At 47.2% G+C, this 17,689-nt stretch overlaps 1 protein-coding gene across 1 annotated transcript in view; it reads right to left on the reverse strand.

The window, feature by feature from the left end:
* SMG1 (SMG1 nonsense mediated mRNA decay associated PI3K related kinase) overlaps positions 1 to 9,688 on the reverse strand; it is a 74,987-nt gene extending 65,299 nt beyond the window's left edge. Inside the window, exon 1 of the mRNA XM_056866443.1 lies at positions 9,556 to 9,688. Within this exon, the coding sequence (XP_056722421.1) occupies positions 9,556 to 9,656 (101 nt within the window). The 5' untranslated portion in view covers positions 9,657 to 9,688. The remainder of the gene's footprint in view (positions 1 to 9,555) is intronic.
* Positions 9,689 to 17,689: the final 8,001 nt, after the last annotated feature.

A 17,689-nucleotide genomic window follows, 5' to 3' on the forward strand; every position in this document is an offset into this window, starting at 1 on the left:
CATACAGTTCAGTTGTTGTTTTTCTCTACCTACAGCAAAACAGTGCACAGACTGGAAATGCTCAATCTACATTTCAGTGCCAAAAAAGGAGATGCCAAAGACTGCAGCAACCATCAGATTATCATATTAATTTCCCATGCAAGCAAAACAATGCTCAAAATTTTACAATAAAGACTCTTATACATGGAACAAGAAACGGCAAATATTCCAACTGGATTCAGGAAAGGAAGAGGCATTAGAGATCACAGAGCATATTTACAATGGTTACTGAAGCATATGAGAAAATTTCAGAAGAAAATCAGTTTTGTTCTATAGATTACAGCACAGCTGTGTATCATGAAAAGCTAAAGTCAGTTTTAAAAGAAATAGGCGTGCCACAGCATGTGATTGTTTTGATGCGCAACCTGCACTGTGGACAAGAGGTGTTCAGACAGAATATGGGGAAAACAGATTGGTCTCCAGTTGGCAAAGGTGTCAAACAAGGATGAATATTATCTCCCTATCTGTTCACTCTATATGCAGAACATATCATAAGGAAAGCAAGATTCAATTTCCAAGAAGATGGAATGAAAATTGGTGGAAGGAACATTAACAATTTGAGATAGGCAGATGACACCACATTATAGGAAGAAAACAGCAAACATCTGAGACAACTATTGATGAAAGTAGGATTACAGCTGAACACCCAAAAATAATAGTAATGACTATGGAGGAATTACACAATTTTACAATGAAGAAATTTACATAGTTAAAAAATTTCTATTCCTTGTCTCAATCATAGGGAAACTGCAACCAAGAAATCAGAAGGAGAATAAGACTTGAAAGGGCAGCCGTGAAGGAACTAGAAAAGATTTTTAAGTGTAAGGAAGTGTTGCTGAAGACCAAGTTAATCCATACTATGGTATTCCTCATCACTATGTATGGATGCAAAAGTTGGACAGTGAAGAAAGCTGACCGGAAGAAAACGGATTCATTTGAAATGTCGTGTTGGAGGCGTGTGTTATGCATACCATGAGCCACCAAAAAGACAAATAAGTGGGCTCTATCCAGATCAAATCAAGCCTGAATTTTCCCTAGAAGCTAAAATGACTAAAACGGAGGCTACTGTACTTCGGTCACATCATGAGGAGAGCCAGCATGGTGTACTGGTTAAGAGTGGCAGACTAAGCTGGAGAACAGGGTTCAATTTCCCGCTCCTCCACATGAAGCCTGCTGGGTGACCTTGGGCCAGTGACAGTTCTCTCAGGACCGTCTCAGCCCAGGCGGAGACAGGCAATGGAAAACCACCTCTGAACGTCTCCTGCCTTGGAAACCCGACAGGGTCGCCACAAGTCAGCTGTGACTTGACGGGACTTTTCACCACTACCATTGGAAGCAGCGTTGTATGAAGTTTTCCTGTACGTTTATTTACTGCATTTATTTTACTTACTGCATTTATACCCTGCTTTTCTCCTCCATGAAAAGTGGCTTACATTGTTCTCTCCTTCATTTTATGCTCACAATGAGTATGGAATACCTCCTTAAGAGATGGGTTTGACCCTTGCTGCTTGCTCTGTGTGCATGTTATGTGCGGCCAGGTCAATTACAGCTTATGGCAACCCCATGAATTAATGACCTCCCAAATATCCTATCATTAACAGCCACGCTCAGGTCTTGCAAAGGCCATGGCTTCCTTTATTAAGACACAGAATCATAGAATTTAAAAGTCAGAAGGGGGTTGCCTAAAGGCCATACAGTCCAACCCCCTGCACCGTACAGGACAACCTGAAGCATCCCCGACAAATAATCATCCAATCCCCACTTGAACACCTTCCAGGATGGAGAACCCACAACACCCCTGGCCAACCAGGGATCAATTCATCAAGTCAATCCATCTCAAGTTTGGTCTTCATCTTTTCCTGCTGACTTCAACTTTTTCTAGCTTTTTTCCCATGAGTCTTCTCATGTTTGTGTGTGTGTGTGCCCTCAAGTCACAGCAGACTTATGGTGACTCCATAGGGTCTTCAAGGCAAGAGAAGTTCGGAGGTGGTTTGCCACTGCCTGCCTCAGCGTGGGCTGAGAGAGTTCAGAGAGAACTGTGATAGGCCCAGGGTCATCCAGCAGGCTTCATGAGGAGGAGTGGGGAAGCGGTTCTCCAAATTAGAGTTCGCCGTTCTTAACCACTACGTTTTCGACACTTCCAAAGGTTGCTTTATTAAACAAAATCTGCACCCCTCCAGCCCAAAGCAAAGAGATGCATCCCACACTAAGGTTTATTAAGGTGGCTGAAAGTGATTTTAAAATAGAAAAGGATTTCTCTGCCAATGCGCAAACTTGTAAACGTTAAAAGTCCATTGTCAACTAATTAAAAACCTCCTTTACTATTTTGCAGCATACGGAAGCAGCATGCTGGTTTCGTACCATGCTGCTCAGCACCTGCCCGACCTACCACATATCCTGTCGGCTTAAAAGCTGTTGGACAGAATTAGTACAGTAAACATGAACTGAGAGAAGTTTCATTTAAAAAAATATATAAAAAAAGGAGACAGAAGCGTCACCAATCTGAATGCTGGGGAAAATATCTAAACAGTTGCATAAGGCCAACCGGTCAGATATTGGTTAGGTTATTTCCCTTCAAATAGTAACAAGACGTTTACGCTCGTCGAAAACGCTGTCGAGAAAAAACAGTTTTAGACAAAAATCACTACAATTTATCAACAGCACTGTGCAAACACATGCGAAATGTACACGCAGGAGTGTAGCACTTTGGGGTTTTAACCCTGAAGCCCAGTTCTAAAAACTGTCATCTTTTAATTACTTGAAACTTGCAAGAGCGACTCAATACTTCATACAAATAAAAAAACAGTACAATAAAAGGATCATTTACCATGTCAACAAACATGCAGAAATATCACTCAGCTTATCGCAACACTTTGTCTTTCTTTTCTCTTTTTGGAAAACTGACCTGGATGGCCCAGGCTAGCCTGATCTCATCAGATCTCAGAAGCTAAGCGGGGTCGGCCCTGGTTAGTATTTGGATGGGAAGGTGATTGTAAGCCAGTTTGAGTCTCCCTTAAGTGGTAGAGAAAGTCGGCATATAAAAACCAACTCTTCTTCTTAACATTTCTTCTGCAAGTTTCATAAATGTGATCACCTCACAAGCTTTCACTAATCGGTCATTAATTATTAGGGAATCAAGACCCTGCCATGGTTTTCCCATCTCTAGTTTAGCGACCGTCAATAATGTGGCCGCTACCTCCATATTTTCATTGCCTGAGTCAAATATCCACGTAAGGTCAAAAGACCTGTTGAAAACCAAAACTTTTCTGTACTACCTATATACAATGTTGCCAAACTGCTTCCACTAACTCTGAATAAAGTCATCCATCTCTTTCCCCATACTTCCAGCATTATCCTCCAGCGTTTCTTAATTTATTTACTTCATCTCCTCTCCAACAAGGACCCAAAGTGGCGAACAACAATCTCCCCTTCTCCATTTTATCTTCCCAACAACCCACGGCAGAGCGGGTCTCCCAGATCCTAAGGTGATACTCTAACCACTACACCACGCTGGCTCTCAAGAGGTTAAATATCATCTGATCAGCTCTTCATAGTAGACCTATAGGTTAAAAGGCTGCAGAGGACTTTGACCCGTTATTAACATAGACTTATCCCTTCAGGTTTATTTGCCTGTACAGTATCCTGTTCACGTGCTCTTATAAACATCCCGAGCTTCAAAACACAGTAAAAGATAGTCAACACATTTTAAACAAACCCTTCCATACAGACATGTTATATAAAATAGATAGCAGTTTTGGTTAACGACCCCAAAATACTATGTTCAGTCATGTATTTAGTACAGTGCCTTAGTCATAAAAGCTGATAAAAAGGAAGCGGGTTGTTAAGAACTAAACTCAATTCCATGATAAGAGAGCAACTTAACTTTCACCACAAACAGCCCCACAAAATCCCCCCATCTCCCAGATTCATAAACTGCCTACCTTCCCGTTCCTTTTGTGCCTTTTATTACAAAGCTCTAAACTTCAGGGGGAAGTTTGTGAGCATAGCATAGGATCAGAAGAAGCAGCTTTTTGGAGCTGGAGAATGTATAACCATTGTGTTGGGGGGAATTCTTAAAATGACAAAGAAGGCAGAATGGGGGAACTGCTCCTAACTGAAGTGGAAGTCTGAAAAAGCTGAGAATGCGAGCCTTATTTTATGGTCTCTACAGAGATACTGAAAAGACAGACCACTGCCAGAGTGTGGGCCCTGAGACTGTACGAATATAAAGGATTTTTAAAACCGGAAACTCAGTTTAGACTTGTACCAAACAGTGCCCTGACCTGGATGGCCCGGGCTAGCCCGATCTCATCAGATCTCAGAAGCTAACCAGGGTCAGCCCTGGTTAGTACTTAGATGGGAGACCACCAAGGGGGTCCAGCATTGCCACGCAGAGGCAGGCAATGGCAAACCACCTCTGGATGTCTCTTGGCTTCAAATCCTACAGGGTCATCGTAGGCTGCGACGGCACTTTCCAACACCACAAAACAGTAGCATGTGTCAAGGAAATTATTAAATATAGTACAACTACAAGTTTCTACACCAAAACCACTGGTTCTCCCCAGTATCAGAGGAGCTCGCCTATGATACTAGGTGCCGTGGAACACAGGCAGGAGAATGCTGCTGCAGCCATCTTGTTTGTGGACTTCCTGGAGGCACCTGGTCGGCCACTGTGTGAACAGACTGCTGGACTTGATGGGCCTGGGTTTGATCCAGCAGGGCCTTCCTTATGTGCTTAATACAGGTAGGATGCTGCTGCTGCAGCAGTCTTGTTTGTGGACTTCCTGGAGGCACCCGGTTGGCCGCTGTGTGAACAGACTGCTGGACTTGATGGGCCTGGGTTTGATCCAGCAGGGCCTTCCTTATGTTCTTAACACAGGTAGGATGCTGCTGCTGCAGTCGTCTTGTTTGTGGGCTTCCTGGAGACACCTGGTCGGCCACTGTGTGAACAGACTGCTGGACTTGATGGCCCTTGGTCTGATCCAGCAGGGCTTTCTTATGTTTACTCTGCGCCATGGGGTTCTTTCAGAAGTAGGAAGGAGTCACACAAAGAGTTAGAATCAGGAGGAATACATTGTCTCAGAGAGGAATAATGGAGTCTGTTTAACTCCCCAACCAGGCATGCTCTTGGCAAGGCTGCCCTCTTTATTTTTTCCTTGCTGGCTCTGTTCCTAAACCTCTGACAGCGCCCCAACGCACACACGAAGTTAGCAAGCGAAGCTTTCTCTGTGACTTCTCTTCCGACTGGGGGAAAAAAGCTGCACATGCTTGTAAAAACACAGACGTCGAGCAAAGGGGTGGCAATTCTAATTATTACCAGGAAAGGGTGGAATTCATCTTAAGCACCTTATCACGTGCAATGGTTAAAAGCGGGTCGTTGCGGGCTTGTTTACAAAGTCACGACAAAACCGTCTTTTTCAATATAAAAGGCTTCACATCTGATGTGCACAGAGATAAGCTGTTTCAGATGTCACATGCCGATGCGAATCCTCTCTTCATTGCGCACATGCATCCCTTATGGGATTTGTTTCAAACTCTTCTCTTTCAATTAACTGCCAACTAAAAACACCAAGACTACAAGCCCCTATACAGGCCCCAGGATGAACCTCAGAGCCTCAGTACCAACCCAGACTTCTAAAAAAGTTAAGATGTAACCAGTCAAGCCACAAAGTTGCCATTCGAAAGTCCTGTGAGGTTGTCCCAGCAGATGACAACAGCCGACAACAAAGTGAAATTAATTTAAAACGCCAAAGAGAAATCTATGATATTAAGAACAAAACACTGTCCAGGAAAAGGTTGGAGCAATACTGAGAATACTGACAGGTTCCTTGCTGCTCACGCTATCTAGACAGAATTAGCTGCAAGAACTTATTCTGGCCATCTTCTGGGCATGGAGTAGGGGTCACTGGGGGTGTGTGGGGGAGGTAGTTGTGAATTTCCTGCATTGTGCACGAGGTTTGACCCCTGGTGGTACCTTCCAACGCTACGATTCTATGACTTAAAACCTTTAAGTTAATCCCCCCCCAATATCTCTTGCCCTTCATCAGTCTCCTACAAGTGATGCCACCATTGTATCTCCCTTTGTATCGGCTCTCTGTAACTCCAGAGTTACGCCGCAGAAACAAACAGGAGCCCCGTGGCACCTTTCAAAAGTAACCACCTTTTATCCAGCATAACCTTCCATGATACTCCTGGACAAACAGGCCAGTCCCTGAGACAAAGGTTGAATGGACATAAGTCTGACATCAGAAACCACAACATTCAGAAACCAGTAGGAGAACATTTTAACCTTCCAGGACATTCACTTGCTGATTTAAGAGTAGCATTTCTCTTACCAAGGGAGATTAGAAAGATAGACTGCTGAATCACAACTAATAATGAAGCTCAAGACAATGCATTCTCTTGGACTAAACAGAGATCTGGGATTCCTGTCTCATTACCAATGCCAAGTTCCCCACGCCTTCTCTCTGTGTGTGCGTTAAGTGCCGTCAGGTCGTTTCCGACTCACGGCAACCCTATGAATCCATGTCCTCCAAAACGTCCTATCCTTAACAGCCTTGCTCAGTTCTTGCAAACTAAGGGCCGCGGCTTCCTTTATGGGGTCCACCCATCTCTTGTTGGGTCTTCCTCTTTTCCTGCTGCCTTCAACTTTTCCTAGCAGGATTGTCTTTTCCAGTGACTCGTCTTCTCATTATGTGACCAAAATATGACAGCCTCAGGTGTATATAATTCACCTTTTACCCCTTTTGACATTTACATTGCCATTTTGTGTCTAATTCACTCTTCTCTACTTAAGAATAGGTAGACTCACATTCTAGCTGTATCTGAAGAAGTGAGCTGTGGCTCATGAAAGCTCATTCCCGGCCAGAAATTTTGTTAAGTCTTTACGGTGCTACTGGACTCTTGCTCTTCCATGAACTAAACAGAGTCCACTTCTTCAGATGCAATAAGTCTTCTTTATGTGGACTCCAGAGGCACCCTTAAGGACAAACAAGATTTTGTTCCAGCACAAGGTGTGGTGGAGTACAGCCCCTTCTTCAGATGCTAGAGTAAAATGAACACGTAACTGAATGCATATAATGCCACAGAGTGAGGATCCACTCAGAGCCCCTGAAGAAGCGGCCTGCAGGTGGCAAAAGCTGATACTGAAATAAAATTCTGTCTGTTTCTGAAGCACCACAAGATTCCACTTGCATCTGCAGACATGGGCTATATAGGCTACAAGCACTGATGCTGGAGCAAAGTTTTGTCCATCTGAAGAAGCAGCTGCAAGCTAATGTGGTGTACGGGTTACAGTGTCCAGCCAAGACACGGGAGACCCAGGTTCGAATGACCATCCTGGCATGGAAGCTCGCTGGGTGGCCTTGGGTCAGTCACTCCCCAGCAGCCTAACCTGTCTCACACGATTGCTGTGGTGAGGATAAAAACGTCGTAATCTGCTTTGGCTGGGGAGAAAATGCATGTATAAACACCTAAATAAACATAGCGTGCTCAAGGCCATAGAAGCCAACACCAGAGAAACATCTTGTTCATCTTTGCAAAATCGCAAGGCTCCTGTTTATTCTTGCTCCCAAAATTTACTCTTGCCCTTGACACAATCCTCATTTCTCACACCATCACCCAACAAGTGGCACAAAACCCATAAAATCTCCCCCTCCAAGTAGGGTTGCCAGGTTCCCCGGCCACTGGTGGAGGACGGGGGGTAGGGATGCCAGATCCAGGATGGGAAACTCCTGGAGATTTGAGAATGGAGCCTGGGGAGGACAGGGACCTCAGTGGGGTACAGTGCCATAGAGTCCACCAGCTAAAGCAGCCATTTTCTCCAGGGAGACTGATCTCTGCAGTCTAGAGATTATCTGCAATTCTGAGGGATCCCCAGGTCCCACCTGGAGGCTGGTATCCTTAGAAGGGAGGATCTTGAACAACTACAGCACCTTTATTGGCATACAGGAGGATCTTCAATGGAATACAATACCATTGAGTCCACCCTCCAAAGCATCCATTTTCTCCAGGGGTACTGATTGCAGCAGTCTGGAGATGAGCTGTCATTCAAGGGGATCCCCTGGTCCCACCTGGAGGCTGGAATGGCTAGGAGGGAGGGACCTCAGTAGGATACAATGGAGGCTGGCATCCCCTACCTCCAAGGAAATACACTGAGATTCTTTTCTTGACCTATATACCCATATCCTGTGATCACTGAAGACGACTCGTGCACACGCATATACACACACACACAGGTGAACCTTTACTGGCATAATAACCACATTGCCACACATATATCCGGAACCACACAGACTCAGCAAAGATCATGGGAATAGAAAAGCTAGGACTTTGGGGGGGGGGGATCCGCCACTCATTCCCCTCCCACGCCTCCATCCTTGTACACAACCTCATCTCTGTCTCCTTTATTTAAAAAAAACAAATCAAGCCAAAATCAGATGGGGGGAGGGAATTAGGCAGAGAAAAAGAGGAGGGATGGTTTTGACACCACCTCTTCCTGCTAGGCCGCAGCACGACCAAACACACACAAGTCGGGGGAAAGGCCCTCCCTCCTCAACGATAGTAAAAGTGAAGGGAACAAAGTGGGCGTTAACCTTCTTCCTCCCCCCCCAGGGAAAAAAACCACGTATCCTGCCCCCCCACCTCCAAAACATATTATTTCTTTCGCACTAGGCCCCAAGGAGGAGAAACGGGGGGGGGGAGACCCTTCATTATGGGAGCAACATCAGCAAATAGATCTCCCCCCCCCACAAATTAAAAAAACACGCTTCTTTTGCACTAGGCCCCAAGGAGGAGAAACAGGAGGAAAAAAACCCCACTTTCATTATTGGGAGCAACATCAGCAAACAGATCTCCCCCCACCCACCCCCCAAAAAAACCTCGCTTCTTTGGCACTAGGCCCCAAGGAGGAGAAACGGGGGGGGGGAACCACTTCCATTATTGGGAGCAACATCAGCAAACAGATCTCTCCCCACCCCAAAAAACACATGCTAGGCCCCAAGGAGGAGAAATGGGAGAAGAGAAACCCCCCACACACACACACTTCTATTATTGGGAGCAACATCAGCAACAGATCTCCCCCCACCCCAAAACACACACCCACACACACGCTTCTTTCGCACTAGGCCCCAAGGAGGAGAAACAGGAGAGGAGAAAGCCCCCCTACTTCCATTACTAGGAGACCCCCCCACTTCCATTATTAGGAGGACCCCCCCCACTTCCATTATTAGGAGCAACATCAGCAACAGATCTCTGCCCCCCCCCAAAAAACGCTTCTTTCGCACTAGGCCCCAAGGAGGAGAAACAGGAGAGGGGAAAGCCCCCCCCCCCCCACTTCCATAGATAGGAGATCCCCCCACTTCCATAGGACCCCCCCCCACTTCCATTATTAGGAGCAACATCAGCAACAGATCTCCGCCCCCCTTCAAAAAAACCCACCCCCACCCCCGCGGGCCCTCCTCCCCCTCACGCCGGCCCCGCAGAGACGTCTAGGCCTAGGCCCCGCTCCCCACCCACCTGGGTTGCCAGTCATTCCAGCTGCGCGGGGGATAGTGCTGCCTGGCGCCCGACGACGAGGAGGTGCCGCTCAGCCGAGACCCCGGGGCCCTGCGGCTCATTACCTTGCCCGAGACGGCATGGCCGGCCGGGGGGGGGGGGAGGGTGGGGGGGGCGGGGGGCGCCAAGGACGAGGAGGCGGGAAAACGATGGTGGTGATGATAATAATGGGGGGGGGGGAGACGGCCGGGCGGCGCTTCCTCCTCTCCTCCTCCGCCTCCTCAGGGGCGGCGGTGCTGCCTCACACGGGGGGGGGGAGCGAGGCGACGACAGAGGCAGCCCCGCCCGCGCTGCCTCCTCTTCTTCTTCTTCTTCTTCTCCTTCCTCCTCCTCTTCCTCTTCCTCCCGCTGCTGCTGCCCAGACTGGTCAGGCTCAGGCGAGGCCGCGCGGCATGCCGGGAAAGCAGGCCGCACGGGCTGAGCTGGGCCGCCCGCCGCGGAGCATTCTGGGAGGGAGGGAGGGCCCCCGCGGGGGAGGGGGAGGGGGAGGAGGTCGCGGCCGTTCCACAGGCGAGGCGGCGGCGGCGCCTACGCGGTTGCCAACCTCCTGGCGCTAGCTGGCGCTCTCCTGCTCTTGCAAGGGAGCCTCCCAGCTGATAGGTCGGTTCCCCTGGAGGGAAATGGCCGCTTTGGCCATGGGACTCTCTGGCATTGAAGTCCTTCCTAGAGTTGCCAACCTCCAGGCGCTAGCTGGAGATCTCCTGCTATTGCAACGGAGCCTCCATCCTCCTAGGGTTGCTTGCCAACCTCCAGGCGCTAACTGGAGATCTCCTGCTGTTGCAATGGAACCGCCATCCTCCTAGGGTTGCTTGCCAACCTCCAGGCGCTAGCTGGAGATCTCCTGCTATTGCAATGGAGCCTCCATCCTCCTAGGGCTGCTTGCCAACTTCCAGGCGTTAGCTGGAGATCTGCTATTGCAATGGAACCTCCATCCTCCTAGGGTTGCTTGCCAACCTCCAGGCGCTAGCTGGAGATCTCCTGCTATTGCAATGGAGCCTCCATCCTCCTAGGGTTGCTTGCCAACCTCCAGGCGCTAGCTGGAGATCTCCTGCTATTGCAATGGAGCCTCCATCCTCCTAGGGATGCTTGCCAACCTCCAGGCGCTAGCTGGAGATCTCCTGCTATTGCAACGGATCCTCCAGCCGGATAGAGATCAGTCCACCTGGACGAAAATGGCCGCTTTGGCCATTGGACTCTCTGGCATTGAAGTCCCTCCTAGGGTTGCTTGCCAACCTCCAGGTCGCGAGAAGTCGGCTGCGTCTTGATGGCCCTTTCCACCCCCACCATAAATACATTACATAAATAAATAAGCCTACCACAGGGGGGAGAGACCCTACACCATAGAGCCAGCGTGGGGTTAAGAGCGGTGGACTCTCATCTGGTGAACCGGGTTTGATTCCCTGTTTCACCCGAACGGCCGATTCTCATCTGGTGAACCGGGTTCGGTTCCCCGCTCCTCCCCATGAGCAGCGGACTCTAATCTGGTGAACCAGGTTGGTTCCCCCACTCCTGCACACGAATCCAGCTGGATGACCTTGGGTCAGTCGCGGTTCTGTCCGATCTCTCACAGCCCCACCTACCACACAAGGTTTCTGTTGTGGGGAGAGGGAAGGGAAGGCGAGTGTAAGCCGGTTCGAGACTCCTTAAAGGCAGGGGGAATCGGGGTAGAAAAACCAACTCTTCTTCTCATTGTAGCATGTGATCAGTTGTTGATGGGGGGGGGGTTGAAAACTGGGGTATTACATGTTTGTTTCCATCTGTGAAATGTTGACTGTGTTACTGTCATCCTCAGAAGCGATGTCTTAAACAGCCCCAGCGCTTGGCTGATCTCGCATTTGGGATACTTCTAGCTCCAAGTGCTAAGAGCAACTTAAAAGGACGGGGGGGGGGGGGGGAAACACCTACAGTGTCATCTAACATCTATGAAATCAAATGAAAAAAATTCCCCACCTGGATGTTTTAATTCCCTTCAATTTGGGACCGTCACTACTGAAAACAGCCGGACACGGACACGTCTCACGTAATGCCTCTCTGTACCAGCAGATGGCTTGATTTCCCAAAATATGTAGGAAATGTACAGTACACATTATAGATTGCCCCCCCCAAAACTCTCACCAAATAGCAATAATTTTTTTAAAAAAATGTTTTCCTGACATTAGGAAAAGGACAATGAGCAATCATTAATTTTGAATCCCATTCTAGCTATGTATTCCCCACCCCCCAGGACTTCTTATAAGCTCTGGGGGGGGGGGGTTTCCCCTGGCTACACTTACACCTTGAGAAAATCTTGCCCACAGCTCAGAGTAGCTTAGTTTTTCAACGGTGACCCATTCAAAGCGTGCATAAGCAAACTGCTAAGGGGCCAAACCAGATGAGACTCATCAGTGTATTTTCAGTTTTATTTTGTGTTAAAGCATTGTAGAAGGCGGGGGTATTTAGCTCTTTCCAACTCATGCTGTTATTCCAACCTCAAACAGTCCCCCTGAGGCAATTTGACCCATGATCATCAGCTAGATGCATATTTGGGTATGATTCTGCCGGGCTCTTCACAGTATTAACCGTTGAAATCAAGGCAATCTATAGGTTTTGCCCTGCAAAGATAATTTCGTATGGGTGGGTGGTATTTGAGGTCAGGAAAACTGTTCACAGGGAATTAAACACACACACATAGCACGCACCTGATGGAAAGTTCCACTATAACAGCTAAATAGAACCTCCATGTTCAGATGCAGTGTACCTCAGAATACCGGTGCTAGGGACACATGAGCATAGGCTGCCTTATACTGAGCCAGACCCTTGGGTCCATCAAAGATAGTACTGTCTGTTCACACTGGCAGCAACTCCCCAAGGTCTCAGGCCAAGGTCTTTCATATCACCTACTGCCTGATCCTTAACTGGAGATGGCAGGGATTGAAAAGGGGACCTTCTGCATGCCAGGCAGATGCTTTCCCACTGAGCTGTGGCCCTTCTCCGGTGGGTGATGCCATGGGGGGGATAGTTGCCAGTGCGGTGTGCTTAGGAGTGGTGGACTCTAATCTGGAGAACCGGGCGTGATTCCCCACTCCTCCACATGAGCGACGGGCAGACTCTAATCTGGTGAACCGGGTTGATTTCCCCACTCTTCCACATGAAGCCTGATGGTTGACCTTGGGCTAGTCACAGTTCTCTCTGAATTCTCTCAGCCCCACCTACCTCACAAAGTGTCTGTTGTGGGGAGAGGAAGGGCAGGTGATTGTACAACGGTTTGAGACTCCTTAAAGGTAGCGAAAATAGGGGTATAAAAAACCAGCTCTTCTTCTTCGTGCCCTGCTTTATAGACATCCAAGACTCATCCGGCTGACCACTGTCAGAAACAGGATACTGGACTGAATGGATAATTCATCTGATTCAGCCAGACTCTTCAACCCGTACCACTGGAAATCTTAGCCATGGTTTGGCTTTTTAAATTTGACTAGGCGTTACTGACATGCTTTCAAGCCTACCTTTGCAGGTAGCCTTTAAAAATGGACGCCAACGTTCTTGGGCAGGAGGATAGCGTGGGGCTATCCAGATCAGGGCTTCCTGACACTAAAGGTAAAGGTCCCCTGTGCAAGCACCGGGTCATTCCTGACCCATGAGGTGACGTCGCATCCCGACGTTTCCTAGGCAGACTTTGTTTGCAGGGTGGTTTGCCAGTGCCTTCCCCAGTCGTCTTCCCTTTACCCCCAGCAAGCCGGGTACTCATTTGACCGACCTCGGAAGGATGGAAGGCTGAGTCCACCTTGAGCCGGCGACCTGAAACTGACTTCCGTCGGGATCGAACTCAGGTCATGAGCAGAGCTTGGACTGCAGTACTGCAGCTTACCACTCTGCGCCACGGGGCCCTACTAATTTGTAAAACCACCCAGGAGCATCCCTTATTTACATAACCACGAGGTGGCAGCACCACCCCACTGAAAGGCAGCATCCAAAGTATTGACAAACTAGGGATGCGTTGCTTGCACCTACTACAGTAAGATACATGCTCTTATGCCACTTGCATTGGCCAAGCTGGACAGAATCTATGTTAGAGAAGAGAGCACGAATAAGGCATTGAAAACGGGAACGCTTGGAAACCAGCAAGGGAGCATTTCATATGAGCATAAGAACACAAGAAAGGCCCTGCTGGATCAGACCGAGGTCCATCAAGTCCAGCAGTCTGTTCACACAGTGGCCAACCAGGTGGCTCAAGAAGCCCCCAAACAAGACAACTGCAGCAACACCATCCTGCCTGTCTTCCACAGCACCTAATATCATAGGCCTGCTCCTCTGATCCTGGAGAGAACAGGTATGCATCATGTCTAGTATCCATTTTTATTAGTAGCCATGGATAGCCCTCTCCTCCATGAACATGTCCACTCCCCTCTTCAAGCCTTCCAAGTTGGCAGCCATCACCACATCCTGGGGCAGGGAGTTCCACAAGTTAACTAAGTGTTGTGTGAAGAAAGACTTCCTTTTCTCTGTTTTGAATCTCTCGCCCTCCAGCTTCAGCAGACGACCCCTAGTTCTAGTATTATGAGAGAGAGAGAACCTCCCTAGGCATTGTAGAACAGACTGCCCCAAAATGTGGTGATGGCTGCCAACTTGGAAGGCTTGAAGAGGGGAGTGGACGTGTTCATGGAGGAAAGGGGTATTCAATAGCTACTAGTAAACATGGATACTAGTCATGATGCATACTTATTCTCTCCAGGATCAGAGGAGCATGCCTATTATATTGGGTGCTTTGGAACACAGGCTGGATAAATGCTGCTGCAGTCGTCTTGTTTGTGGGCTTCCTAGAGGCACCTGGTTGGCCACTGTGTGAACAGACTGCTGGACTCGATGGGCCTGGGTCTGATCCAACAGGCCTTTTCTTATGTTCTTATGACTTTCAAGACAGTACTTCAGCAGAGAAGTTAAGTTGGGGTCGCTCCAGGGAGAAGCCACAAAACTGCTGGCATAGGGGTGGTCCCAGTCACAGAAGGTTGGAAGGTCCCCAGCCAAGCATGTGATGAGGGGGGCAACCATTTCTAAGCAGGCGCTCCCTGCAGACGCAAAGGCCCTTTCTGAAGCACCTCTTCCTCTAGTGAGGTGGAGGAAAGCCAGATTTGGCACTTTCCTTTGTACCTGTCAAGAGATTCTCCATATTCAGAACACACATGAAGCTGCCTTCTACTGAATCAGACCCTCGGTCCATCAAAGTCAGTATTGTCTACTCAGACCGTCAACAGTTCTCCAGGGTCTCAGGCAGAGGTCTTTCCCATCACCTACTTGCCCAGTCCCTTTAACTGGAGATGCCGGGGATTGAACCTGGGACCTTCTGCATGCAAAGCCGAGGCTCTTCCACTGAGCCCCTCCCAGAAGGAAGGTGTCACTCTGAAATGTATCCGTAGACACCACGATGGTAGTAGCTGGTCTACATGATGCACAGAACATCACTTAGGCGATATACAAGCATATCTGTTAGTCGAACATACCATTTTAGCTAAGGATGTTGAATATCCATGATTCCAGAATTTCTCTTACTCTGTTTTGGTCCACTCTTCCTTCCTTACAGTTGGAAAATTTCTCACATTAAATCCCAAACAGAAGTTTTCTGCAGTTTTTTGGCATCTTTTTTCCCCCTCCAGTGTGTTATTGTTACTAATCTTTAATTTTACATTAGAAAAATACATCCTGAAGTACACCCCCATTATTCAGAAATCAGATTGATTGAAAGCGTCATATAAATACCAAATACAAAAAAAAGAGAGCAGGAAACACAGATAATAATCCAAATGCATGCCTATACTAGTGCAAAAGGTCTACGAAAGTTCCTATCCATGCTCAAATGTGTATTTATAAATTTAATAAGAGGTTGCCATGGTAGTTAGAACATCTCAATCCTCTTCCTTCGATCTCTCACGCATACATATGCAAGTTAATTTAGCCATTTCAGCTTGGTTCCATATGTTAACTATCCAATTTTCAGATTAAAAAAAATTGTACCCTGCCTATCTGCAAAGAGCTCAAGGCAGCTAGCCAAGTGAGATCAAATAATAATACTTTTTTAAAAATCAAAGCAAAAACTACTGAAATGTTTTTTAAAACCTAATATATAACTCACAGCAAAAACCAAATATCCACACACCCAGACTCGTTTCCCCTCTCCCACAGAAAACACAACCATTACCACTGAATAGAAAAACAGAGTTAATGATCCTCGATTTTTATCGGCCTTTGAAAAAGAAATCTCTTATAAGCCTTCCTGAGAGACAGGGACTAGATGGCCTCGATGGCCCCTTCCAACTCACCTTTTCTCCCTCGCTCATAATACCAGACCGCGGGGTCATCTGCTGAAGCTGGAGGGCGAGAGATTCAAAACAGAGAAAAGAAAGTCTTTCTTCACACAATGCACAGTTAAACTGTGGAACTCCCTGCCCTGTGAGCATAACTTGGGGGTGGGGGGAGCAACCTACTGTCGAGGACCCTGGGCAAGATCTATAGTGAAGCTACAGGGCTGGGTTGGTGTCATTTATTAGAGTGGCACATAAACCCCAAAGAAAAGCACATCTGCAATATCGTGATGTCTGGTTACGTCCAACGACAAAACCCAGTGTTTTATTTGCAGAGGCGTGGAAGTTACATATTTAAATCGGACTTAAGAGTCTCGTACACAGACAGGCTGCCAACCGATACTCAAATGGTTGCCCATGCGCGTATCTCAAATTCTTGAGATAGAGCTTGGGAGGTTGTGCTGCATTCCTCATTGCAGTTGGAGGGTACAGCAGTAACATTTTGAGACTCTGCCAGCGTACCTCTTAAGAATGAACGGAATATTTGACTTTTAGGCTTTTGTAAATCAAACACATGTTTTTTTATTGAATACACAGGAACATATGAACACATGAAGCTGCCATATACAAACTCAGACCCTTGGTCCATCCAAGTCAGAATTGTCTACTCAGACCGGCAGCGGCTCTCCAGGGTCTCAGGCAGGGGTCTTTCCCATCACCTACCGGCCTAGTCCCTTCAAACTGGAGATGCTGGGGGGATTGAACCTGGGACCTTCTGCGTGCCAAGCAGATGCTCTACCACTGAGCCACGGCCGCTCCCAAATGTAACCAGATACATGCGACAGCATAAATTGTAGACATTATTTTCTCTGCATGGGCTTTAAAAAAAACCATAGTTCATAAATATATGTAACTGGATAGTATATTAGTATGGTAATAAATGTTTAATGTGATTTAACCCACACGCAGCAAAAAAAAAATACATCCAGTAGAAGGATTGTTTAAGTGTTTTATGAACGTACTAGATTGATAAGATTTCTTTTTTATCTCTGCGTTTATGTATATTACTTAAGTCTATTGCAGACGGATTCCTTTTCCCCTTTCTCGTTTTTTCCTTTTTGTATCCCATAAATTCAAAATAAAAAAAAAATCAAGTTGACCATGAGGTTATTGCATACAGGTCTCTACTCCATTTTCATTTTTTTTAGCAATTATTTCCTGTGTCTCAAAACGATACTTGTGTACGGTTCCATGCAAGGACCCAAGCTATATGACTAATGAGCGGTATAATAAGATTTAACAGCTGACCAATTGCAAATAAGATCTTTCCCCAGAATGTTTGTGTCTTGGGAGCAGTCCCGCTAAATGGGCAGGAGCCTAGCTTTAGGGTCATTCAAACACCTCCCAAACGCCTTGCTGCTACTCTGATAAGCCTTACCAGTAAAGGAGAACCGAACTACCAAGAATATACTGATTTATAACAGCTCTCCCTTGGTTTATGCGTGGTGATGACGCAGGGCCATAAAAGAAAAACAGACCGCCAAACAATCTGGGAGATGCATCTGGAACTTCTTCTCTCATTCGAATGGCTAAAATATATATGACATGTAATTTGACTTTAAAAAGCAGCTGTGGAGAGATCATTCTGGATAGGGAGAAGCAAGGCAAATTTTTCTGTCTGTGCCGTTCCCGCCCCTGAATTAACCACCACCACCCCAATATCCTCCTTTCTGTCTCTATTGGGGAATAAAGCATTTGGGAGGAAGCCTTTTCAATCAGGGAAACAGCAGCAGCAGCAGAAGAGTTGGTTTTTATATATGCCG

The sequence above is a fragment of the Euleptes europaea genome, chromosome 21 (genome assembly GCF_029931775.1).
Source record: "Euleptes europaea isolate rEulEur1 chromosome 21, rEulEur1.hap1, whole genome shotgun sequence".
NCBI lineage: Eukaryota > Metazoa > Chordata > Lepidosauria > Squamata > Sphaerodactylidae > Euleptes > Euleptes europaea.